General features: G+C 36.7%; 1 protein-coding gene across 2 annotated transcripts; it reads right to left on the bottom strand.

Moving 5' to 3' along the window:
* Positions 1-1,353: 1,353 nt before the first annotated feature.
* On the bottom strand, positions 1,354-27,556 carry pnpla7a (patatin-like phospholipase domain containing 7a). Of its 2 annotated transcripts, none has more exons than XM_067484111.1 (36): positions 27,431-27,556; positions 26,107-26,158; positions 25,907-25,981; positions 25,408-25,495; positions 25,215-25,297; positions 24,894-24,994; positions 24,650-24,790; positions 24,412-24,571; positions 23,786-23,866; positions 23,410-23,538; positions 23,152-23,232; positions 22,201-22,330; positions 22,064-22,123; positions 21,826-21,902; positions 21,542-21,697; positions 21,271-21,348; positions 20,440-20,645; positions 18,621-18,752; positions 18,280-18,403; positions 16,905-17,018; positions 16,515-16,581; positions 16,223-16,372; positions 15,919-15,982; positions 15,597-15,765; positions 12,205-12,387; positions 11,927-12,045; positions 11,603-11,759; positions 10,582-10,698; positions 10,340-10,409; positions 9,299-9,415; positions 8,961-9,109; positions 8,663-8,815; positions 8,420-8,533; positions 6,668-6,752; positions 6,024-6,139; positions 1,354-4,444 (listed from the first exon to the last, which is right to left on the bottom strand). In XM_067484111.1, exons 1-36 carry the CDS (start codon positions 27,448-27,450, stop codon positions 4,316-4,318), a joined length of 4,047 nt encoding a protein of 1,348 aa, XP_067340212.1. In that variant the 5' UTR covers positions 27,451-27,556; the 3' UTR covers positions 1,354-4,315. The 2 variants fall into 2 exon arrangements, with proteins under 2 accessions (XP_067340212.1, XP_067340213.1); XM_067484112.1 differs by having other exon boundaries at positions 4,314-4,444; positions 6,011-6,139.

The following is a 27,556-nucleotide window of genomic DNA, read 5'->3' as shown; positions in this document are numbered from 1 at the left end:
TAGGACACATCAATAAAGTGGGATTAAGCATCCATCAGTGTATGTGATCCATAGCTCTCTCTCTCTCTCTCTGTGTGTGTGTGTGAATTTGTAGTAGGCCCATAAGTGTGATAAAGCTGTATTTTTGTACTCTTCACAAAGTTTAATATAACACATCTCTGGTTCCCTCAGTCTGTATTTCTGACTGGTTGGGAGGATGTTGAGCATATGCCACTATGCAGAGGTGGTACGTGTAAGTAACTGCTGTAAGCACATTTACTCAAATACTGTACTTAAGTACAATTTTTGGTACTTTACTAGAGTATTTACATTTTCAGCTATTTTTACTAATTGTACTCCACTACATTTATCTAGCTATAGCTAGTTTAATTTTTCAAATTTAGACCACCGGCCGATACATAAAAAGATTTTACCAGCTACTGCTGTTCATTCCGCACAAGTTTCTATATAAATTTGGCCCATATTTTTTCATAAATACTTTTACTTTTTACATTTCTGTGCAGAAATTTGCATCCCCTTATTTTGAAAAGAGTAAAACCACCAATTTTTTTCATCTGCATAACATTTTGCACTTCTGCAATTTTCATAATTTTACTAATACATTTTTTATATTAAAAACTTTTTATGTTTTACTCTTATTTCAAAATTAATCATGCACTCAACTGTACATCTGTTATCAACAGGATTAAATTCAGTACAATTTAAAATACATTTTTCTTATTGTACTTTTGAACATTTAGTTTGTACTTAAAGAATTTGAAGTGGTACTTCTACCTAACGACTTATTTTTTTAGGCAAATACACCACTTTTACTTGTGTACTTGTACCACCTCTGCCAGTAGGCTGCAGTACTAGGCAGGGAGACAAGTCCTTTTAAGGAATAGGAAAACATATGAAAAATAGGCAAAAATATTTGCATAAAGAGTGCAGTTTAGCCTTGATTACACTGTATAGTCATTTTTAAAACTTCAACTTGTAATATTTAACCATGAATTGTAATAGTCAGTCTACCATTCCAGTTTCGATCCAGCATCCTCCCACTGAAATGATTTTAATTTAAAAATGTAAATAAATACAAAATCAGCCACCAAATCAGGTGCAAATCTTATTTACTCAACTAAGTTCATTTTCTGATGCGTCTCATCAATATCTTATTTGAAGAGGTGTGCAGGCAATAGCACTAAGTAGATAGCTAAAGTAGCACTTTCTCAATTTGTTGTCTCTGCTTGGAGTGTTGCTCTTACATTAGCGTTCTGTGCATCAGTTTTCACTGCAGCTCATGTGGTCACGTTTGAAACCTGACAGTTCTTTCTCCAAAGGAAACTGCAAGTGGCAAAAAACAAAGCCAGAAGGTACAACTGAAAAGTGGTTTATTAGTAATAAATGCCAAATACAATACTTATTGAAATACATAAATATAGACAAGTAACTGGTCTCACAAAGTACAGGCTTATTAGACTTGTCTCATCATTGGGTTCTGATCTGATCGAATGCAGTTTGACGGCACGAGTGGTAATTTTTCCATATGGGTCATGTAAGGCTTTGTTTCCATGGCACAGTTACACTGCATCCATTACCTTTTCACATTAAATAAAGTAGTGACATTCATTGTGCTTGGTTACTCAATGTACCAAAACAGAAAAGCAGCAACTTTCCCTTCTCCACCTTGCTCACATGTTCTGTGTCTAGACTCCATTTACTCAACACCACATTGCATCCCTGTTGAGTTCATTACAGGGTTTCTCGTTTCTTACGCATGTAAGGCTGCTGGCATGGTAGCACCAACGTTAGTGAAGATTGCAGCTTCATACAGAAAGGCTTACAGGGTGCTACATCAAGTGACAATGAAATACAAACATAAAAAGTTGCACTGATAAAGTCATGACGAGAGGCCATCCAATAAACTGCCCAACTGATATTAGCTTATTGAAGGTATACAGGTACAGTGATGTGTCAGTAAATAATTATAATAGTTAATTGCAATATAGAAATGCAAAAAGTTTCTTTGTGCTAGTTTAAAAACCATTGCAATTATGTTGTCTGTTGGCAAATTTATTTTCAACAGCTAAATAAATAAATGTTTTCCTCAGCATTAATATTAACACCAATTTATTGGCCTAAGGATTATATGATCTTTAAACTCTCACGTATATTTATTGGTATCAATATCAAAAATGCAGCACTGTTCAATGCAGCATTCTTTTGGTTTTGGACTGTTGGCCAGGCTAGGGTGTCACCAACAAAGATATACAGTTTTGTGCTCTAAGAAAGTGAGATTCCCAGCCCTCCTTTTCTTTTTTTCTTGATAAAATCAATCAATCAATCAATCAATCAATCAATCAATCAATCAATCAATCAATCAATCAATCAATCAGTGAACCTAAAAAATAATTATCTCATAATAAAAGTAATTGTTAGTGTATACATGGATATTAATGGTACAGTGCCAAAAGACATGGTAAGTCAGTCTATATACAGAATTGTTAGATAATTGTGCATTGTATTGCAGTTATGGAATGATTGACCAGTTGCCCTTATCTCTAAAATCATCCAAGGCTTGATTCATGTGCATGCTTGGCCCAAAAAATTAAATATATTCAATTATTTACTTGTTTAGGTATAAAATATACAGGGAACACAAATCTGGTCATGTTACAGGCTACAAAACTTTGTTACTGTTTGTTTCAAAAAAATTTGATCACTGGCAAAAAAAAAAGCTAAAACACATCTTGATAAGCCAAAGAATTAGTGACATGATGTTCCTGTGAAGAACTGGCCTGCTCCTGCTACAAATAGCTGGTGTGCCTGTATTGGGACAAATGTAGCTCCCAACAGATCCACACTGTCTGTTGCTCAGTCAGTCTGATACATTCAAGCCAGGAAAAAACATGGGGGGAGGTTTTCGAACCAGGCTAGAAGGAAACGCATGCTTTGATGAGGATTGCAATCATTACATCCTCCATGTCCTGGCATACAAGGTATGACAAAAGTGTAATTGCAAATTAAAATGTTCATGATGTAGGGCAAAAGTCAGTGAGGATCAATAGTCAGTGAGTAAAACATAAAAAATAAATAAATAAAATAAAGTGAACCTGATGAAACTTCTTTTTAGCTTTGATTAAACTTGTAAATGGATTTTTGCTCACAATCGGAGTCGTGGCTTTGTTCACCCATCTATTACTACTACTACTGCCTATTACATGTCGGATTGACAGGATCTATGGCACATCTGCTGAATCAAACAGCCCTCTTAACACCACATTACTGTGCACTTTCGGCGGGCAGGTAACACATGAGCTGCATATTGCAAAAAACAGTTCACCGAGTCCATTTGTCTTAAAGTCACAACCTTTTTAATCAGGGTCAATTTCTTTGCGTTAATTCTCCCAAATTGCTATAATATGCTGCAACGTATGGCAAGCACAGATTGGAGAACTGATAAACTATTACAATTTAGACGCAGGCATTCATATTGAATAATAATTAAAATAAAACTGGATGCTATTATTTGGTATAGTGTTCAGTTTTTTGACATGCACTGATGTCTCAGTATGTCTTCAAGGTTTTGTTTATCTAATTATCAATAAATTAACTATAAAGGCATTTCTGGTTAAGTGGCCACTCTGTGACCTTGTCTTGGCCCCGCAGACAGCTTTGGTTGTATTGTTATGTAGTAAAGTGATTACAGGTTATGGACAATATTCTGGACCTAAGTGGTGTTGATTTAAGCAGAAATGCCTTTATTTGAGGACTGATTGGTCTCCTAAAAAAGTTGGAAATACCAACATTTAAAAACAAAGTGCAAAATAAACTTGTAGTTTTCTTGTCCCTTTATGCATTTTGCTGATGCATTTTTATATACATTGTAAAATTCTGAAGGTTGGGAAAAATCATATCCATGCTATCTGCAGGTCTAGAAAATAAGGAAGAGAAAATTATGCTGAACTGACTCTTTAACCATTAAATTTACTTCAAACTCAAATCTGCCTTCCAAATGAAACAATAATTCAAATTATCACTGTGATTAAATCTTCTATTTCCCACTAGTCCAATTAATGGAAAGCTAAAGAAAGTAGAAACTTTTGACTATCTCAATAGGAGAAATGAGAAATGGCCCTAGGAATGCCTGCATTCAGTGTTTTTGTTTTTTGCTATGTGAGCCACACAGCTAACATGACCAGGTTACTGAGGGAAAATTGGTAAAAGCAGTCATTACAACAGTGTCAAGGGAAGGGAAAAGGTTTTGAGTCATATAAGACATACTAGAGGGGTAAATTTTGATGACCTATTTGGGTGGAGTTCGTTAGACCAGACTTCACTTGGTCGAAAGGACTTTTTGCTTTGACTGTATGTCCAATAGTCTGTCAGTGAGGGCAGGGCACTGAAGGTGACTGCCAGTATTTGAGGTAATGTATTGTGCGTTACTGCCTTCCAGCTCTTCATCCTGAAAATCAGAAGCAAGATCATGGATAAATGAAAGCATGAGGAGTTAAAATTACGGTTCATCGGAATAATATTTTAAACATTCAAGCAAATTATAAAGAGAAGGTGGTGCATAACAAGATGCTTTATCTCAAATGGCTTCAATACGTGGCCTATGTTTCTTCTTAGTAATTTTATCAAGCGTCTACAATCCAAACCTCTACTTGCTGTTCTCAATTCAATGTATTTACCAATCTGCATTTCCCTATGGGTTAAAATTTTATTTCATTCTTTAAAGTGCTTATTAATATTAAAATTATCATGTGCTGCCTTGAAATCTAGAAAGAATTAAGCTAGAATGTTTCTTGTAGCGTTATAATTTACTTAATCAACGGTACAATATTGGACTTTAGTCTCACATTTCTCCGATTTTCCACCTATATCTCTGAGTAACTTGATCATAGTCTTTACTACCTGCAGTTCATTGGCTACAGGTTTTTAGTATAAGGGCCATTTTAAATAAACATTTCCCCAGACACTTCTTTAATGATCTGGTCTGCCTCAAATCAATTCTCACTAAATATATCTTTACTTTACTTTGTGTCTAAACTACTAGAGACAGATGTGTATAATTAGCTGATCAATTAGGGGGAAAACCTTCTTTGAATAACAAAAAGTGATTTTTTCCTGTTTTAAATATACTGATAAAGCTTTAATTACAGACCATCTCTGCTTTATGGAAGTGTCACTTTCACTTCTTGCCTCTTTCGAAAAGTGATCAAAATAAGAATTTACATTTTTAGGGATCTTATATTTTTTCATCTTTTAATGATTTGTGTTTATCAATTCCACCTTAGTATTATATTCTTTTTTCAGTTTTGTGTTATATAACACTATGCTACACAGACAATACAACTGTTCTTGCCATTAAAATCAAGCAATTCCTATCGACTACTATTTTATGGAGTGTAAAGCAGACTTGTGTATTTCAATGGATAAAAACGTCTTTTTTGTGAAGAAACACTCTTTCCAGTCTCAGGCTTTCCATCAGCTTTGAAAGTGCGCATTACATTTAGAGCTATTTGTGAGATGATTCAATGTTTTTTTTTTCTGATTTGAAAAATGTTTTTTAAAGCTTTAATCAAATTTTGACCTCCGTACTTTTTTTCTTTTCCTGAAAGTCATAGTTCTACAACTTTCTCAGACCCTGGCTTTAAAACATATAATTTTATTTAAAGATGCTTTTCAGTCTTTTCAAATTAAGTTTAAAATATATTTTATGTTATTTTTTAATCACTTAGTATAATTTGGCATGACTCCAGGGTGAACATTTTGTACAATGGCCAACAAGACTTCTGACTTTCCCAAAGTCTTAATGTAACAAAACATGATTTTTTCTAATAACACTAAATAAATGTGTTATTCAAAGATAAAGTATAACATGAACTCCAATATAAATGACATTACAGAAATAAGCATCATGCACAAATAAGCACAGGCCTCTCTGAAATGCCTGTGTATACATGACTAAAATGCAACTTTCACCTGTGCTTTAAATTACAATACATTAAAATCTTATCCTTATAACCAGAATTTCACACCGTGTCAGCAGTCTCCTCCCCTTCAGTGTGCTCTCCGTAACGACTGTAAAGCTCCATATCAGACAGAGCACTCTCCATTGCCTCCTCTTCATAGTCAGTTTGGTAGTCAGACTCAGCTGATGAACAGGACAGGAAGCATAGAAAGCACATTGTGGGTGAATAAGTTGGAGTATTTGGAGTGCAGAAGAGGTGACAAATGAAAGTGGGTGTTAACAGGTGAATGAGTCAGAAAGCCAAAAATGTGCAATATTAGGAGAAGCCAAACAAAGCCGTTTGACAAGTGATGGATGACAAATAGGTTATAAATAGAAGGTGAAAGGAAGGGAAGCAAGGAAATATTGGATTATGTTGCACTGACAACTTGTTTGTACGTATAATTTAAATATTTTAAGTGTCTGTTTAATTTGTAATGAATAAAATGTGTACAGGTCTTGCTTTTCATCAGTATGCTCAAATGTCCAGATTGTTACCACCTGGGTGTGTGAGCATGTAATTTATTTTTAAATTTCTTCTGCAGTTGAAATGCAGCAAGAAACCTAGGTTAATTTGCTAAAAGTGTGACAAGAAAAAAAAAACCAAAAAAAAAAAACATCCAAAACAAAAGTTTGATCACAGGTTAAAAATGAGTGTGTCTGTAGTTTTACCTTCCACCAAAGCTGGCTTGATAGGCTCAATACGGGACACAATCTCTGCCAGGTCAGTGAAGGAAGCATTAGGACATGTAACCACCTGAAAGAAACATAACACGTTAAATGTATATATACACACTTACTGTTAAAACAGACTTAAGTCAAACAGCAGTTAAAGGAATACTGAGGCATTCGGTTTCAATATCTTGGACAATCTGAAATCCAAAAGGACCAATCACTCAACATAGACCATTGCCCATCAAAACATTTCTCACTGTTTTGAAAATAAAGGATCACTTCACTGAATTTGCATCTTTTGGTTCTAGTTTGGGTAATACATGTAAATAAATGCCATCCAAAAAATTGCTGAAAAATCCCTCCAGATGACATCACTTGGAGGTACTTTCATTTCAGATTATGTCATCTCATTGCTATTTAACAATACAGTTAGTTACCTCTACCTACTTCTGAGTCTTGGCATTTAAATCTGCTAGAAACCTTGTACCATTATTTGTATAAGATGCAGCAACCAAAGGACCCACACATCTCTGCCAAGTTGGCTTTGCCCACCATATGGTTGGTGTGTCACCTTTTTTAGGGAACAATATGCAGCTCTCACACTGTGTATACATTTGAACTCTTCAAAAACTTTAAATTTCAGAACAAAAAACCGTACACACAAGACTGGCAGCCTGTCTCCCCTATGTAAAACATGATACCAATCATCATAGAAAAGAGCCAGTAAGAGCTGGTAAAGCTTTCTGATTGAAATTGTTTATTGTATTTTGCCTTTTTTCTGTCAAACAGATCTAATCTAAACATGCTCTGTTTTACTCACTTTAATGTACCTTTAGATTGCCTTAGGTAGAAATGTAAATATTATTTAGCAAACAAATAAAGTGATTTTCAGCTATAAATAGTGTATTTTTTGCAACTACTTCTAAATTTTTTTTTTACCTATGCTAGCCACGTAAACATTTGTTCTATGTTTTTCCTTTTGAGCAACACAACTGAACAAACAGTACAATGTAGGATCCATCGAGCGAAGACTTTATTTCCACTGAGAGTTGCACCCTACACTAGCTTCTGAAAATAGATAGGGCACACCAATTAAATGCATGTGTGGGTTGGCTATTGTTTTAAAGAATGAGAACTGGATTTATTTATAAGACAGATTTAAGCACTATTGTTTCTATATTAACTGTAACCCCATCCTGTCCCATGTTGCTCAGGTGCATTTGTTAGTATGTTGCATTAAGGGTTTTTTAGTATCCATTCTTTCCTTCATCCTCCTCTAAATGTTGCTCAGACAAGAAGTAAACCCTTCATCTTTGTCATTCTCCTGTTCACATCTTTAGCTGATTTTTTTGACATTGCTGCAGGACAAATCTGGTATTCAGTAAAACTGCTTTACTTAGCAATGCAGCCCACAGTCAAAAATATGATGTTAACAATGCAGCAGACAATGAGGATATATAGCAGGAATCACAACGACAGAAAATGTTGTGATACAGTATAACTACGTTCACAGCCTCTAATTTAATATTCACTGTGATAGTGTTAATTATTAATCATTGGGACTTTAACACATTTTAATACCCAAGTTGCTTGTATTGGCACATCTTTGGTAAAACTAAAAATGATGGTCTACAGTGGTGTGGGGATTCACAAAAGCAAAATAAAGCCCAGCTTTGAACTATCCCTAATGTATTTCTTGCCATAAAGTCTAAAGCATCCCGATACGTTTCCCCCTCCTTTCATCCTTACATTGTTGCTTTGGGTGTTGTGGTACTCCTGGTGTTTGTCTTTCAACATATTCTCCACCACTCCACTGCGTCTCCATATGTCAAACACTGTCTTGCCATGCTGGTATCCCACCTCCTAAACAGCACGGACACCACGCACAAAATATATTAATGTTGCTTTCTGCACTTATGTCAAAAATCATTTAATATCGCAGAAAATGTAAAAACAAATTATTGTTTAAATTATAGCCTCTCTTAAACTTACAGCAATTTCATCAAACTTTCCAAACTCCAGAGTACGATATCTGTCAATTGGAGGTCTGATATATTCGCAGTAGTCACTGTTCTTCACAGATTCCAGCTGCCTCACACAGCACACATAGGCCAGCCGAGTCTGAATCTCTGCCATGTTCAAAACCTAGGACCACATGGGTAGAACTGAATGTATGCATCAATAAACAAAAAAAATGCACAATATTCTCATTCGTATTCATCGGACTCATTTATTTTTAAAACACATCCTTGCACAGTATATTATGTCTTTATTTTTAATCAATCATTACCTTTACTTTCTCAGCTAGGGGGTTAAGGCGTTTCCATAGCAGCCACCAACCTGAGAGCGAATCGCCATAATTAGTGAGGTTGGTTTCATCCCGGCTTCCCACGTCAATAGCTATCACCACTTTGGCCCCCATGGAGCGCGCCACATCAGCTGAGAAATGAGGAAGAGACAAAAACAAAAAAAGGTGGGAAAACGGAAAGAAAAATGCAAAAATAAAAATGTCAATAGTAAAATTGTCAAAATGAAACAAAAACAGCAGTTTGAACATGTTAAAGGGGAGAGAGAGTGACAAAGACAGTATGCTAAGTTTTAAAATTAAAAAGACTATGTCTAACAAACCAGGTAGGTTGTTGATGTAGCCTCCATCCATCAATAGATGTCCATCTTTGGGGTCACAGAGAGGAGGCAGATACCCAGACAGAGACATGCTGGCACGAACATAACGCCAAAGAGAACCTAAACAGCAAACAGACAACTCTTAAGAGCTGGGACTATTTTTTTACTGTTACTATTTTTACTGATTTTGAGTGCATTTTAAATATTTCTATGTCCTTTATTTCACTGAAAGTAGTTAGATTTTTCCAAATCCATCATTACAAACAGCCCAGATTGTCTTATGTCCTCTATCCTCTATTAATCAATCAGGAAGTTTTTAACATAGAAGTTTCATTAGTCACATGCTCCTTCTCTGAATGGCTGGAGGTGAGGCCTCTGTGTTCACCCCAGCCAATGGGAACACAACCTAGTGAATAATGGATACTCTCTTATGTTGCTGCTTTACCTATATAGGGCAGCTGCTAGAAATTTCAATGATTTAAGACCGTAGTTGTTATAAATTGGGGTATGATTGCAGATAAATAGACCAGTTGCACTGTATTTGTTTAGCTGATTAACAGAATTATTCATAACTTGGCTTGTTTTAAATGTTTTTCAGGTAGTGTTTAAAGCACACTTCCTCTACTAATTCAGCTGCAGTGCAAACGGAGTAGCATCAGCATAGTTTTGGGCAGGGGCATGGGCTTATCCTCACATAAAACTAGTGTATTATCACAGAGCTTCAACACCAGTTGTTCTCCAAGCACGTGATTCAAAATTTTAAATAACATAAGATATTGAATTCAGTACTTTGAGGCTCCTGCCATCGCCTTAATCCTCAAAAAGAGGTTTTTTGCCTTGCATACCAGCTCTTAAATCTTATGTCTATTAAGCAGTAAAGTCAACCACGTCAAGTTAATGATAAAACAAACAAATGAACAAGACTAATAAAAGGTCAGTTTACCCATGAGGACAGCAAGGGCAGATACTAAATAGAAAAATATATACAAAATATGTTTGACTGAATTGACCCAATAGAGGAAACTAATAGATTACTGTACCTACCATCAGTGTGTACTCTCATGGTCGAGGAAGTGATGTCAGTTGTGATATTGAAATACGGGATCCAAAGATCCTGCATTAAAAAAAGTTACATCAAACAAATCAGCACAGTAATGGAAGTTTTACGAGATACATTTACATATACTGCAAGACCACAATTGTGTACCAAAAACAATACAAGAAAAACAAATTCAGCCCCATTTCTGTTCTGTTTCTGCAGTCATTGGTAACCTAACTTTACTCACCTCAATCTGTTTATTCTTGAAGACATTGCTGATGCTTGAATTAAAGGCAGCACCAGAGAACATGGAGGTGACTGGGTACGTCAAATCTAGAACCTTCTTAAACACTGATGTCATTTCCTAAAAGGAAAGACAAGAAAGACCAAATTGCTTCTTTCTTGAACATGAATTTTCTAATGTGTACACATTGCTCTTCGAATTAAAACATTTTCAAAAGATTTAGTCTCCATTAAAAACTGATTTTTTTTTTAACAAATCAAACTATCCTGCTCCCACTTGATACAAGTGATTTTGCAAAGGACAAACCACTCAATTTCTTCAGTGGTTCTTCTAATTTGATACTAGAGTGCAGCAACCCAGCAAGGTGTTTCTGCAGGATGCATACAGAACCAAGAAAAGAGCCAGTGGAGGTGGGGCTGGAGACACAGTGAGAACACACATCCAACCACATGCTCTGCCTCCAGATATGAAGATAGAGCTGGGGTCTCAAATTAGCCATTTCACATCACAATTAAAAATGTTCTCTGCATGATTTTAATGTGAAAACCATCCAGAGCTCTATGTGCAATGTTAACTCATTACATCTAATAGTTGATCAGCACAGCATGATTCATTATATACCACAATTGAAGTCTAAAACAAAAAATAACAACATTCACACATGGAAACATCTGACTATGACAAGCCCAAAACAGGAAACTGAAATGGCTTGAGAATGTTCGTCTATTCAAGAGACACTATGGCAAATGGGAAGTATTTAAACAAATTAAGGAGAAATTGTAATGTGTGTGGAGGGTACTTTTAAGTAATTTGTCCTGTCAAAGTGCTTAGAAGTGCATGTTGTTATGCCACATTCTGAAGGAATTTGATCAAAGACATATAGCTGCCAAATAAAATAAAAACAAAATAAAATTGTGGAAGAGTGGTCACAAGGGTCAAAGAAGTAGACCACATCGTTACAAAAGCATCAGTTAAATTTGTTCAGGGAGCTTTGAATTATTTCCCATTCTTTTCACAAACTCACCATCGCCCATTCTCTGGCCCTGACCCTCATGCGACTGTGGCTATGGTCCTCAGCATACACTGCCCCCATCAGGGAACCAATAGAAGTGCCGCCAATAAGGTCCACTGGGATACCAGCCTCACAGAGAGCTCGCATTATACCTACTTGGGAGCACCCCCTTAGAACAGGAGGTTGAACAAATGAGCATGAAAATTTAACCTGTATTATATCAATATACCCTGTCAGATTAAAAAATACAAAATAAATAAATGAAGTGTATATAACTTTATCACATGACTTAAATAACAAAGACTGGCAGTCGAATAACTGTAGGGTGGTCATTACCTGGCTCCTCCTCCTCCCAGGACAAGGGCAATAGCATTACCAGTGAGGACTCGAGCCAAGCGGGAGAAGTCAGAATGGCGGTCTGCTGGCTTCTCAAAAACACGCTGGTACAGCTCCAGCTGAAAAAGAAGGAAATTATTGTAATGGAAGTAGCAAGTAGTTAGATGGGAATGGATGACAAAAAGAACACACTAAATGATGGTATGAGGGGGGCAGACATATTGAGATCAAGGCAAATCACTTTGTCCCAACTTTCTGACCATATTTTACATTCCTACCAGTTTGGGTAGGCTTCTCTTAGAGAAAACTCTTCTGGGACAAGAGAGGTGAAAGTGTCTGGAGATCCAGCTTCTCATGTTGAGCCAGTCCACAGTGCCCTTGGGTGGGGGGCCATCTTCTCTGTGCAACAGCACCAGCTGCTTCTGGGCACGCACTGCACTTCCTTCCAACATACGTTCTAGCTAGAGAGAAAGAATCAAGCAGAGATGTTTTAGTACATTTTACATTTGAGACTTTCTTTGGAGCAGTTCCTGCTTCCACATGAGACAATACAACCAATATAATTTTAAAAAAGGGCTTAATACTCAGAGGAAAATAAAATCTTCTACACAGTCAACATGACTTCAACTAAAAGTTCAGTCTATGTGCAAGGGGAGAGGTGTGTCAGTGTGTGGGTGTTTGTGCCCTGAAAGATAAAATCAACACAGAACTATAGCATAGTCTGGAGTTTCCCTTTCAAACATGTAGCAAACGTCAGGAGATAGTCTGGGTGAGTTCTCACTTTTGAAGAAATACTCTGTAATTGGGCAACGGGTGGTGCTTGGGCACATCGAGCAGGGCATTTCGTAAAAAGCAAAGCTGGGGAAGTGAGAGTTTTACTTCGCAATCTGGTCATAAACCACAGAACCTCATGCCGTTCCTTGAATTTGTTTGACGATTTCCAGGTCTGCCCTTACTGACAGATGTTTACAGATTTCGTTGCCCTTCCAGTTAAACATTGTTGTTGGGTTGAATGAATGAGTTCTTCACATTTGGCTGTTTTGTATTTGTCTGGTTTGTGGTAGTTGCAGAAAATAGACGTCATCCACACATAAACTCACTCATGGTGAATTCTCTGGAGTATCACCTCCTCTATTCACAAATGAGCTCGGTTGGAGATAATCCGGACTTTGCACTAGGGAGCTGGTTGGGTAAAATACAAGTAACGTCTGGGCCAACAGGCTTGGGGATTTGCGTTCACACATACATCCACCCCAGAGAAGCCTGGAAAATGTCTGAATTCCAGTGCATGTCTGAAAGGGGCTCATGAGTCATTCTAGGCCTTGGCAAATCCATCCATATTTCCATTTCTCTAACCATCTCTGATTAAATCGGAATAAATTCCTCTCTTTTTTACGCCCATTTTTCCTTGTGAAGTCAATTACCTTTCCATCAGCTGGATGTGAACTTCCTTACAACTTCTCCACCTCTTTTTCACAACCCCCATGCACCAATTTCTCATTTCTCCCATATGCCTAAGGGTCAAATACAAGCCATTTAAAGCCTGTGTGACTATTAAATTGGTTAAATCCAAAAAGAAATCTAAAAAGACTTGATCTGCCAAGATCATTGCTTAATAACAGACTTACAGAGTGCAGACAGAGCTCAGTTAATAATTGGTGTGATGATGTTTCTGGAGAAAAATATTCCAAATAAAGAGTACTGTTTTATATACATTAAAAAATAGAGATACACAATTTATACAGTTAATAAATCATATTGAAGGATTAAGCCCTTTAATTAGTTAATTGTTCTAACAATTACCATCTGTCACTCATAACCTAAGTAACCTACAAAACCTATTTCTCTGACTTCCACTATCATCTTAACTAAAAACATATCATTGAGTCACACTGTTGCACTGGGTGTTCCTACACAGTTCATGACAGTTGTTAAAGTATAATTTTGGTCATTTTAATTTTTTTTAAAATAAATTTTATTGTCAACAATCACCGTAAGGCTAATTAAGCCAATACTGGATCTTCTTTACTTATGTTTGGTAAGGTGTCAGCCTGGATTTGCCCATCCAACAATGCTCTAGACTTATATTGTTGTCCAAAAACTATTTTAAAAAAAAGGAAAGGAAAGAAATAAATTAAAATAAACACACACACACACACACAGTCAGTCAGAAACTCTGCTCCACTGAATAACATATTTCTTCATTTTGAAACTGGCAACCTTATTTTTAACAAACATATCACCAGATGCTTCAATTTGGATTTGTACTTGTATTTCAGCCAGTGAACTGTGCATGTGCAACATTTAGGATGAAATTACAAACACTCTGAAGAGTGTGGACAATATTTATGAGGATCCTTGTTTTCAGAATGAAGAAATCTGTCATCCAGTGAAGTGGTGTGTCTGGTGGATGTGTTTTTAGACAACAAGGAGATCTATGGCATCAACAAACAAGTGAATCCAGGCTGCAGGCTGACAATCAAACATCAGTAGATAAGATTCATTATTTTAAGCATCTAGATGGTTACTGTGGACAGTATGAATAATTTAAGTAGAAGTGAGCAAAGTTATCCTTTAACAAATCACCATTTATTTCTGTTTGCATGGTGCTAGCTAAAAACTACATTGCCTAGCTGTTTAGCATAAAGGAGAAATTGCACACCCACATCAATGAAATTTTTACTGTTATTTAGTTCAAATCTTAATATCAGCACAGGGAGTAAAATATTTTGTTGTAAATGATAAACTAAAAATTAAACAATTTATGTATTTATGCCTACCTTTCTTCCAAATACTAGAAGCCAGAAAGAATTTATTTTTATAGATTTTTAGATAGCTATATCCTCTGACAAAAATTCAATTGTTTTAGCTTCAACTGTACATCTCTATTTGTTTTCTTTTCTCTATTATGTACAATTGCTGTAGCTCAGCTGGTAAGGCAGTTGTTCACAGACCACAGGGCCAGTCGTTTGATTCCCACTCCCTTCTGGCTATGTATCGATGTGTCCTTGGGCAAGACACTGAACCCCAAAAAATGGTCACGGTGGGTCCGAGCACCTTGCATACAGCCATCAGTATGTGAGTGAGTGAATGGGTAAAATGAGAAGCAAAGTAAGTTATCGAAACTAAAGCACTTTTAGTTATCCTAAGTAAAGCACTTTTTCTCCCTACTGGCATTCTAAGCGCTTTACACTGCTCATTATTCACCCAATCACAATCATACACACACACACCAATGGGGGAGCTGCCATGCAGTTCACCTAAGTGGGGGTTCGGTGTCTTGCTCGACCTTCAGTGTCTTGCTCAAGGACACTTCGACAGTGACCGAAGGAGCCGGGGATCGAACCAACAACTGCGAGATTGGTGGACAACCGCTCTACTTTCCTGCGCCACAGTGACCCAAGTAAGATGTGTGGAAAGGAACATTGCTGCTGAGTTTTTTATCTTGGCCTTTGGACATCTGCGATAGGCTATTTTTTACAATGTATGTATGTGTAGAACTATTTAACAAACAGTTAATTAAAAGAAAAACCTAGGGATGTCCCTAGGACATACCAAAGTCACTAGTTTTGAAAATAATAATTATTAGTGACCCTACAACAAGTGCACAAATCTTGGACCTGTACATCAATTTACCTCCCACCTCTCTCAGCTGCACCTGAAACCTCACCTCACCAACAGTAGGCTCCTGCTCCCCTAGTCCTACAATGAGGATGGAGTCAGCCTGCCGGATGCACCGCTGTGTCCACGGGGTCAGTGTGTGGTCCGTCTGGTAAAGGACTATGCGATGAATGTCTTCCTGTTGGCCCAGCCAGCTTGAGAGACGGTACTCATGGACACTGTAGAGAAAAAGAGTCCATTAATGACAGGAGGTATTGCTTTGCTGGCACCACACAGTAGATCAATTTTCCTTTTGTGCCAATAAAAGCATACTTGAATACTTGAACTGAATTTAGTGAAGTAGAATGTGAAATTGCAGAAGGAAAAAATACCTGTCTAGTGCTGAGGCTCCAAGTCGCTGTTTGATAATATCACTAGTCAGTAGAAGAGTGGGACCTGTATGTGAAAGTTAAGTCAGTGGATATAGTTGAAGCACTAATTGACATATCAGTACTTTCTATATGTAATCAGAGTTTTTTCAATAAAAATATTGTATACCCCAATTGTAATACTAGAGCCAGAGCTGTCCTGTGGGCTCAGTCCCAATTCAAATGAAAGACTTTAGTAAACATGTCATCTAAAAGTATTGATGATACAAGATAAGCATGCAAGTTTTAATACCTGCTGTTTTTTTACCTATTGCAAGGAGTGCATGCTGCAGCTCTAGGGTGAAGGTAGTAAGAGGTACCTCTTCTGATACAGGCAGCACAGTTACAGTGGAGAGGTTGGAGGCTTGGGTCCCTGCATCCCACTTACTGCTTGGAGTATGGAGGGCCAAACTGCGAGCTGAAGACAGACACCATATATACCAATGCATGTATTCCATCGTGGGGCAGTGGGACACACACCAAGTGCCAGCCAGACACAGCATGCACAGAGATAAGGCAAACCAAACATTATAGACAGCATTGTACATGTAGACACATACCTGTCAGTGGACCATTGACCTGCTGGAGGATCTTCTGTCCAAGTAGGTGGATCAGCCTGGTGACTACCTGAGATGACCAGTTTGGAAAAATTCTGTGTTACTCAGAAGCTGTTTTTTGACCATGTGCACAGCAGTGCTTCGTTTGAAATTATTTTTTTGGGCAGAACCGTAATTAAAGAAAAAGAAAAATGGGAAACTCTTTGGGGAACTCTTTATCCAAATTCATGTACAGTTCTAGATCAATTATTCAAACTGCTTATTGTAAAAGGGACAGGTTCAGTCAACTATTTAAAGCAATCATGTTCAGGCTAACCTCTTGAAAACAGGTTACGCTTTCTCCCTCACTGGACACACACACGCACCCACACACGAATGCAATCTTCATCTTACCTGTGGAAACTTTCTCTTGATGGAGCTGAGAGCTCCTTCTGGTAGCTTGGCCAGTTCCGAGTCTCGTACAGCATGCACTGTGGTAGCTCTGTTCTGATGTGTCAGGGCCTCTACCTTCAAGAGACACATCTCATTTATCCATGTAAACTGCATGTTTTTCCCAGACAATTGAACCTTTGTTTTGGAACACCACAAAACATTTTCCCCGTAGTGTGTTGGAGGGTCAAGGATCTCTTTGCCCAACTGCAGGGGAGCAGCTTTCTGTGCTGTTCTACCAAAAGTATGATGCTCCATGCAACAAAGCACCATGATTTGCACTGAGTAGATGAGAAATGATAATCAGCTGTAGATCTGACTCCAGGTTAGCACACTCCTGATGCCAAATGACATTATAAGCTAAGGGGGTTAAATAAGCTACACCGAGAATGTTTTAATGTATTCAACCATATTTTAAGACAACTTCGTATAAAAATGTACACACAATTTTAATATCAATTGCTTTCACTATTATTTAATTTAATATGCAATAGTTTCGAGGCAGGTTTAAGTTTTAACTATCCATGACTCTTGAGACTCTTGAACTGTTACACAAATATACTTTGTTATATAAATAATATAAATTAAGGCAGAAGCTATAAATAAGATCCATCTACATCATTCAGAGTTGACGTCAATACAGCAGTACTAAATATGTCTCAGAATGTTAGCCACCTTCATAACGAGGTTATTCTCACCATAACAGAAGCTTCAATGACAGTTTTCCTCCTCCAGGTAACAGTAACCATAGAATTTATCAACCCAGGTATTATTAGAAACATTGTGGCATAGAGCCAGAGACGCCAAGTTGTGTGTGTGAAGTGTAACAAAGTGACTTTGCTCTCTGGAGTTTAAACATAAAATCCAAATAATACTGGAAGTATTATACTTTCTTAGAGCTTAGCACATGTTATTAACATACCTCGGAAATATATGTTCCCGTTTTATGTGCTTTCTAAATGTATCCTTATGCTGGATACATTTTAAAATTTCTTCTGCAAAGAGTTGATAAAAACACAACAATAACGTAACACACTTTGTTCTAAATGAGACAGTGTACGGACAATTAAAACTACACGTGAATTTGATTATAGTACTTATATTATACACATTTAATGCATTTGCAGCACCTTTAATCCAGGCAGTGGCAATTTTTTGTGGTTTTGAAAAGCACACTGACAGCCTTTTTTTGGCAAAATATATTGGCAAAATATGCTAAGAATGCTATGACTTTTTGCTGATTCAATATGATCTGAAAAGTAAAGTACCTCAACATATATAGCTTATTTTTTTTGCCAACTACCCACCATTTGTTTTCACCCTCACTATCAGTCCTTACCACTCCAATGAGGTCACCACGTCCATACTCTCCTATGAGCTCCTTCTTGCCATCCTCCTTCCTGATTACAGAGCGCAGTCGACCACTCAGCACAATGAAAGTGCTGTCTGATTTTTCTCCCTGCCTGAAAAATATACAAATAACTTAAATTCACCCCTCATCTGCATTCAAGCTTGTGAACCTGAAACTAAATTAACAAATTTTGTTACCTCCATTGATGACTTTTTAGGTAAGGGTCTAACATTCCTCACCACTAAAATTATCATTTCAAAAAAAAAAAAACAACTGACAATTTTCAAAAAGAAGTTTTACTAAGATAAACATGACAATTAGTAAAATACCTGTAAACAGCCCTGCCAGCTTCCACAGCCATCCAGTCAAGAGCAAAGTCTATCTGTCTTACAAAAGATGACATCCGCTTCACTACTGTGTGAGCAACATTCAGAACAACTTTTGGCTCGACACGCATTATCCTGAGCAAGAGACAAAAATGAACAGAAAATTGCAAAGATAAAACTCTGACCATTGATGGTGGTATTTTGTTTCCACAGCCCTACAAATCCAAAACATGTTACTTTTCTTGATGTTCCAACATCTTAATGATAATGATTTATATCTTAATGGAGGAAAACAAGACAAAAATCAATTTTTTTGACAATTTTGTGAACCCTTTAGAACTGTCTCCATTTCTGGATAAATCTGACCTGAAATGTGATCTGATTTTTACACGAGACATAAAATATACACATATTTATTGATTAGAATATTTTTAAATAGCAAAAGTATGGTGGTTCAGTAATTCTTTGTAGTAAAACTTTGACTCAGCCATTCTAAAGCATTATATTTCTTCTGCTTTAACTATTCTTGGGTAGAACTACTTCTGTGTTTACGGTCCTTGTCTTACTGCATGATCAAGCTTTAGTTCATGGATGGATACATTAACATTTTCCCCTTACAATATGCTTGTACAAGTCAATTTTAGGAAGAAGTGGCTTCCTTCTTGAAACTCAGCCATGCATACCATTGTTGTTCTGTGTTCTCTTGAAGGTGGATTCATGAATACCGATTTAGCCACTGCAAGAGAGGTCTTTAGTTTCCTACACATTACCCTGGGTTTCCTTGTGATGTCCCTATTACAAAACTTGATCTAGGTGTGATCTTTGTTAGTCATCCACTCCTGTTGAATGTTCTGCGTTATACGTTATAGAAACCCAATTTAAAAAAAGTGGGGACAATGTGTAAAACATAAATAAATACTGAATGCAATGAGTTGCAAATCTTATCAACCCCTATTTTCTTAAAAATAAAACATAAACAACATGTCAGGTGTTATATATACACCATTTCATTATTAGCTCATTTTGAATTTGATGGCAGAAACATGAATTTAAAAAAGTTGGAACAGGGTGATGTTTACCATTGTGTAGTATCCACTCTGCTTTTAATAGTTCAGCACCCAGACTGTTCTCTTCTGAAGCCACGCTGTTATGATGGATCTTTACACTCGAGAGGCTTTGCCTCACTGAAATGCTCCTTTTATACGTAGTTGTGTTACTGAGCTGTTGCCAATTAACCTGTAAACACTCCCGCACATTTGTTTTTCACTTTTGTTGTCCCCATCAAATTCAAAACTAGCCATTATTTTCCATGAAATTGTAAAATATCTAAGTTTCAACATCTGATATACTATGTTCTATTGTGGATAAAATATGGGTTGATAAGATTCTTAGATTATTGCATTCTGTTTTTATTTACGATTTAAATATCCTCACAACTTTTTCTGAATGGGGTTGTAAAATAAAATAGTTCTTAACAACAGACCAAAATATGTCTTTTCAAAGTTTCTAGTCCAGTAACCTTTTACTCAACCAGTGTCCACACACTGGAGTCCATTCCTTCAGACCATTAACATTAAGGTTTAATTTGGTTTCCCTTTATCTAGTTTGGCAAAGAGCTCTGATCCTCCTGATTTCAGAGTGCAGTAAAAAAAATGTAAGAACATGTACATTTCTTGTACAGTTTGGCTAAAAACCTTTTTTGTTCATATTTCAACTGCACTCTCACTGCTGTTTACCTTTGTAAGGTAGTGCACAACATTGCGTATCTTAAGTTTACTATTTTGCATGGATGAGTATGTGCAAATAGTTTTAGATTACTGACTCATAAAAGTGGGTTTTGGAGATTGAAAGGAAGCTGCAGTCTCGCTGGGCTCGCACGGTAAATATAAGGGGCTCTCCAGTCAGGACAGCAAGATGGCCGACAACCTCTCCAGGGTGTGTTACAAAAAGGCGTGTATCTTCCTCTCGGTCAATCATCCGCTGGTAAACATGGAGAAGGCCAGATATCACAAATTGGATGCTCACCTCCTAAAGAGAGAGAAGAGAAGTGAACAAACCCCTGAGAGTATAAGAGTTAATGCTAAACCTCAGGTGCGCTAACTCAGGTCTCCCAACAATGATTTATTGCCAAAAAAAACATTCATCTCACCGCATAGTTAGACACTAGAGAGAACTACAGCAGAGACCAACATTACTTTGGCACATCCAATGGGAGAGTACTTTTGAGTACTATTTTGTTATTGAAAGCATTTTGTGTCCATGCCAAAGTATTGGAGGACACTATGAGTTTACAGAAAGCATGAAATGAACTCATACAACTTTTTAATGCTTTAAGAGAAAAGTTTAAAATGTAATTTATCTGTGTGACTAACATTAGGACTCCTTAATGACAGCCCAAGCATCACTGTTTTCAGGCTATGCTTTACAGCACTGTAGTAGACAATGCCATCAAATTAAGCATAACAAGTACAAAAGAAAAGGTGAAGAACATCATCTGCACTATTTGAGCAAAACTACTATTGTCAAATACTTTCCCAAATACAGGCACCAGAGGAAAAAAAAGTGAAAAATAAAAACTAAAAATAATGCTAACTTACCATAAAATTTTTGTCATGAAAGAGAAAGGAAGCGTTTTATAAATTGTCATTCTAACCTGGTCTCCCTGACGAGCCACAACAGAACCAGCTTTGACATAATGGAGAGTCACTCTGCCCTCAAGTAGACTGGGGTCCTGCAGCAGAAAGAAACTTTCAGAATATCAGCTTATTTTAACACCATAACAAGACTGGTCTTTTCTTACGTAAACCTATTTTCAGAATAGCGTACATTAGGAATTTTATATTCATTACGTACAACAGTACATAAAAATTTGATCCCTGAAATATTTATTCCAGTTAATTCACATTCTGTGAATGACCTCTTACCTGCAACTGGATGATTCCCAGAAGGTCTTTCTTGGCAGCCTGTAGGATAGTGCTGCTCTTACTAAAGTTTATGGCATCAGCATGACCTCCACTATCTGTGTAGTGAAACACTTCAGAAGGTGTGTGCTGCATTGTCACACTCTTCTTCAGATAAGACTGCAAAAAAAAAAACATAAGAGAGTGACTAATAAAGAATAACAGGCCAAGAAGCAGGTAACAGAGTTACATATACATAGCCAACCTCTAAGTCAATGTGAAAAAATGACATATCAGGAGAATCTTACTTTGTGAGTGACAGGACTGGACAGAACATCGTCTATAGTGACTCGAGCCCGTTCACAAGCCATATTCAGGTCATTACCTGTGAGTGGACAGTTTATGAATCTTGAGTCTGACTTTCAGTGTTTCTTACAATGTGCGTGTCCTTGCTTTCAGATCAGTGACCATTATTAAGTCTGTGTAGGAAATAATACAGGCATATTTGCCATTTGGTAATCTCTCAAGTCCAAGGCAGTGACCCACCTGAGCAGTCGGTGGGCATTGAGGTGGATCGCTGCTTCCTGTTGCTGTCCTTTGCACCATCTGTTTAATGTAAAATCATGTGTCAACACTGAATCCCTCAGAACATGTCCAAAAAAACAATGTTAAATGTGTGTGACCTGTCTCTCCAGGAGCCTCCGCAGTACCAGGAGGTAACTCGTCGTGGAAGTGCAAACGCCGAGTCATCTTCCCAGAATTTGAATCTCCCATCACACTGATTACATTGGACAGGGGTACTGCCTGGTTCTCCTATCAATTGATTAGCAAAAAATGATTTAAAAGATAAACACACCACATTACAATTAGTGGTACAATATACTGTGTTAACACATTACAGTCAGTGGCACATGAAATGAACATATTACTAAATTCAAATGTATTTAAAAAACAAAACAAAAAAAGCAAAAAACATATTTGTAGCATGGTTTCAGAATGTTCTACACAAGATGTAAATGAAACAAATGAAAACTGCTTATCAACCCTTCAGAAGATTGTAATTTTCTTATTAATCCTTAAAAAGGTCCACAATCACGCTGACATGATAAACTGATTGCTTCAAGGGTTAACATCTTTTAATATGGTATATTACAAGGTAAAAATCCCCAAGGAGTTCAAGACTCCTACGGGTTAATATTTAATAGCATTCATTATTTACACATTTAAGAATGTGACTTCTTAATGACAGTGTTTTTACTACCGTAAGCAATAGTATATTTAAAGCTTTTCAGATCTGACAGAGAGAATAATCTTCCACAATTTTTCCACATAAAAAGAAAACGATAAGGAGTACTTCTGGAAATCATAAAGGTTTAAAGGTTACGGTCTGTCTTTGTTTCTGTGTTGAAGGTGTAATCATTTTAAATCACGGGCTTTATGCAGGACAGAGTAATGACACTTTGCTTAATGTTGTGTGAAATTAGCTTGCTTGTGTGTGGCCAATGTGTATGTTGTTTTCTGTGTTTATGTACAAATTTATAACCGATGCTGTTTAGGTAGTCAGTGTGAGCCTCTATGTGTGATGGTGTGTGTATACACCTAAATCTGTGTGTACTAATTAATTTCCCACCTACCGGATTGAAGAGCTCAGTTGTTAGACCCAGATAGTTATGTAATGCCAAGAAGGTGACTCTTTGGAGACGCACCATGATTATCTGCAACACACAGAAAACCAAACACTTAGGTAATCAGAGCAGAACATATTATTCATCAAATAGTAGTTACATCTAAAGAAATGAAAATAAACCTGTTTAGCAATGTGTTGTAGAGGGGGGACAAATTATCTCAAGGAAAAACAAACACTACATTTTTGTTGTTAGACAATCTGTTACCTGAATAACGCGCACAAGCGTCTCTGGGTATTTCTTAAATACTGACTCAAAGGCTGATGCAGGTAAACGTAAGATGGTGGCGCGAGTCGCTGCTCGTGCCGACACAGTCTTATATGGAGCTGGATAACCCTGGCAAAGGCAAAAGAATACATTTACAATACATGAAAAGAAAGGTGGCAAATTAGGAAGGCAATAGAAAAAAAAATACTTCTTATTCAAATCAATATAGGAAATGCAAAAATAACTGACTCTAAATAAGATGCATGTCTAGAAACATGAACAATGTGAATAATGAGACACGGCCAGCTCAGATGGCAAAATTAAGACAGAAGCAAAGAGCTAGTCTGATGTGCAGATGCAGGAAAAATAAGCTCACAGTGATGACATCCAGAATACTGAGCAGACTGTGTACACTGTCTCCTGGAAGCACATCTTTCACAACAGGTTCTGTACCATCCTTTAAAAGAAAAGGGAAAGCATTAATTCAAGAAATGGCCCACTAGCAGTCATCATTTAAAATGTACATAAACTTTACACTTTTAAAACAAATATGTTCTTGAGAGCCAACAACTTTAACAGCAACTAGAAGAACACTTTTATGTATACACAGGTACGTGTATGTCTTATAATGTAAAGGAGTAAAATTTAAAAAATAAAACTTCCATAGGGCAATACATGCATACTGTATGCTCTCATTTCAAATTTAATGAAAATGGACTTTGACATGTCAACGATCTGAGACTGTGTATTGGAACAAAAGAAAAATAATAATCATAAAATAATTAATGTTAGTTACAATCTTGTTATGTAATTTTAATCAAATATTTGATTTTCAGTTTGTCAACATACAATATTAAACCTCCTTCGTTTGATATATAGTGTACATGATAGGTAAGTTAGTCAAAAGTGTGAACACACAACGCACAAGAACCACAAAGAGAAAACCAAACCATGGTCTGACAAGCGTTTGGTTAACTTCAAATCTACACACTATCCACGTACAGTCTCCTGGATGCAGAGCTCGAGTCGCCCGTCCTGGACAACATAGATACTGTCATCGTCATCTCCTGGCCTGAATAGAAATTCACCTTCTTGCAACTCAATAAATATCATGTGGCGACACAGCTCCAGGAACACAGGCTTCTCAAAGTGACCCAATACCCTAGAACAAGTTGTAGAACACACACGTTATAAAATGAAAACTACAAAGGCTAAATCTGTGGGAAATAAATCTGTCTACCTGACATTCTTCAGCATGTAGAGGACCTCAGAGGGCAAGTTTGAGCTCTGCACATCAAACTCTGTCAGGTCAGCCTCCAAAAGTGAGGGAGGCGGTTCCTTTGGCTGCAGGGTGGGGGGGTCTTTACGGATTCTAAGGATTCTATGGGGAAAAAAAAATAAAAAAATAATCAATATACTGTGCAAGAGTCAATCAAAAGTCTAATGTTTAACTTGCATATGTAGAATAAAATTTATATGCATACTTGCGAGCTATGCTCAGAACTCTGGTTCTTCTGCGTATGCGTTGCGGTTGCTTTGATACTGATGTCGATGAGGAAGGAGGAATTGCAGACAAGGTCTGGACCTTAAAAAACAATATGTACAGGACTTAAACAGTTTTATTTTGCTCTCAAAGACTTTGCCCTAGAGGGACAAAAACAGTTAAATACAGATAGTCATTATTATTATTATTATTACTTAAACATATAAATGAAATCCTACTGAAATTACATCAATTGTCCACACAGATTAATCTACCAGACTGTATGTGTTTATATATATGTGAGAGAGAAAAGGAAACAAACCTTTCGCATTATCTTCCTCCCATAGAAGAGTACTTTATCTCTTTTTCTGAAGCGATACTGAGGGACGCCTGATTGTTGTTGACCTTTTCAAGCAAGCCAGAAACAAATACAATATGCAGAAAGTTTTAGGTCCGCATTTTGATGACAATTGAAGATCTAAAAGTTAAGCTCAGAAAGAGCCTAAATTACTCACGGGCAAGTTTGAATCTTCTGTAAAGGAAGAACACCACAATCCCAATCAGAAAGACTGCAACAGCAGCTCCAATCAGTACACCTGTGAGCTAGAAGACAGACAACACCCTGTTGCATACAGCAAAGCATAAATAATCTAAAGTTTGGACCTAACTAAATACTGCTACCTATTAATTCTGAGCAGGTTACTTACTTACTAGTTTTTTATTAGAGGTTTTACTTTATTGAAAAACCCAGTGATTAAAATAAATAAAAATTAAAAACACTGTCTATCCATGTGAATGAATTCAGGCTACAAGCTGAATCATTTCAGATTAAGATAGAGCAACAGATTCACAACTTCTTTTCAGCCAACATTAGACTGAGCGCAAAGGATAATCACGCTGGGCTGAAACACCAGATAAGCACAATGAACTCACTTTCCTTACTTCCAAGATGTAGGGACAAATGCAAACATGCTTTGTGAAGGCAGTGTTTGCAGTTGAATTGTTATTTCATACCATGGTGGTGTGCATCCTCTCTTCCACAAACATTTGCACTCGTGCTCCAATTTCATTTTTGCTGTTCAGCAGCACCTAAGACAGAAGACGAGGTTTGTACAGTTTTGCAAATTAATTATTAATAAGTAAAAATACTAGCTTACCATAAAAAAACAAATCTTTTGCCTTACATATTTGTTAAAAGAAATTGTGGTGCTTACTGAACTTGCCCAGCCGCACAAGTCTCCATCATCTTCATCACGGCATTCCATCCTGTAAGACAATAGTGCTTACAAATGCGTCACCAGTAACGCAAACATAACTTAACATTTGCCAGAATCACACAGAGACTATATGAAAAAACATAATTCATGGAGAGGTCACAAGTGTTTGGAAAAAATTTGAAAACATTAAAATCTGCTGATACATATCTACCAATGGTTACATTAACTGATGTCTGTGTTGGTGGTTACTCATAGTTATGAATCAAAACAGGAAGTAGCTAGTCCAATGAATTCCTACTTTCAATAAATTCTCAAAACTACTTGAATTATCTTTTGATACTTGTTTAAGTGAAGTGTATTTGTAGGATTCTTGTTTAAGTGAAGTGTATTTGTAGCTACTCAGTCACATCTGGAACCTATGACAAAAATGAACAAGTACACCGCTGCCACAGTAACATTCCTATTTAGAGTTGACACATGCATTTTAAACAGAACATACAGTACTTCACTCTCTTAAAGTGAAGTAGGCCAATCAACTTATGACCCTTCCATAAAATATAACTATAAATTTCATTACACTGACTAGTGTATGAGATAAATTATCTACAATCTTTCGTTTGCTGAAGAAAATTTGCAACAAGGATAAATACTATATATATATATATATATATATATATATATATATATATATATATATGCTATATAATGAAGTATATATATATATATGAAAACCCAGACAATACACACATATAAAATAGCTGACAGTTTCATTCTAATATTAAAGGCTTTAGCGTGACGATAATTGTAGGGAAGTGTAAGTGCAAACTTGCAGATTTGAGAGGTGTCTGGAATACCCCACACCGAGCAGGGCTTTATGTTTGTAGTCTGTGCATCATCATGATACAAAATAAATATTTGTCCTCTCCTGTACTGGTGTCAATCTTCCAAAGACATAGCCTATTTATTAGTCCATATTTTTTCATAATTGCTCATGTAACGTATTATCTTCTCAAAGTTATACTGACTCTAAGCCAACTGTAGCTATTTTGATTCTGCATTAAAAGAATACAACTGACTTTACGTATCTTTCTCATGACACCGGAAGGCAAGCAATAACAATGTGTTGTTAATTCCAAGTGATTTATTTAATACATTCTTAACTTTAAGTTAGCTGTAGCTTAACGTTAATGTTAGCTGGCGTAACATTAGCTGGATAGCAGCTAGCTAACAGAGGTTAGCTGTGTTGCAAATTTTATAAACAAAATCAAATTCATATTCAAGCATTAGATCACTGTCGCTGTACAAACAACAACAAACTTACCTTTCGGGGATTTGTGACATACTGCTTCAATTTAGTAACATTGTCAAACACACAAAGGGAGAAAGTAGCTAACAGCTTTCTATCAAAGTTTTCTGTGAATAGTCGCGTGATTATCCCCGCCCATAC

Source organism: Channa argus, chromosome 18 (assembly GCF_033026475.1).
Source record: "Channa argus isolate prfri chromosome 18, Channa argus male v1.0, whole genome shotgun sequence".
Classification (NCBI taxonomy): Eukaryota; Metazoa; Chordata; class Actinopteri; order Anabantiformes; family Channidae; genus Channa; species Channa argus.
The sequence above is the reverse complement of the archived record's forward strand: the minus strand, read 5'-3'. Positions and strand labels throughout refer to the sequence as shown.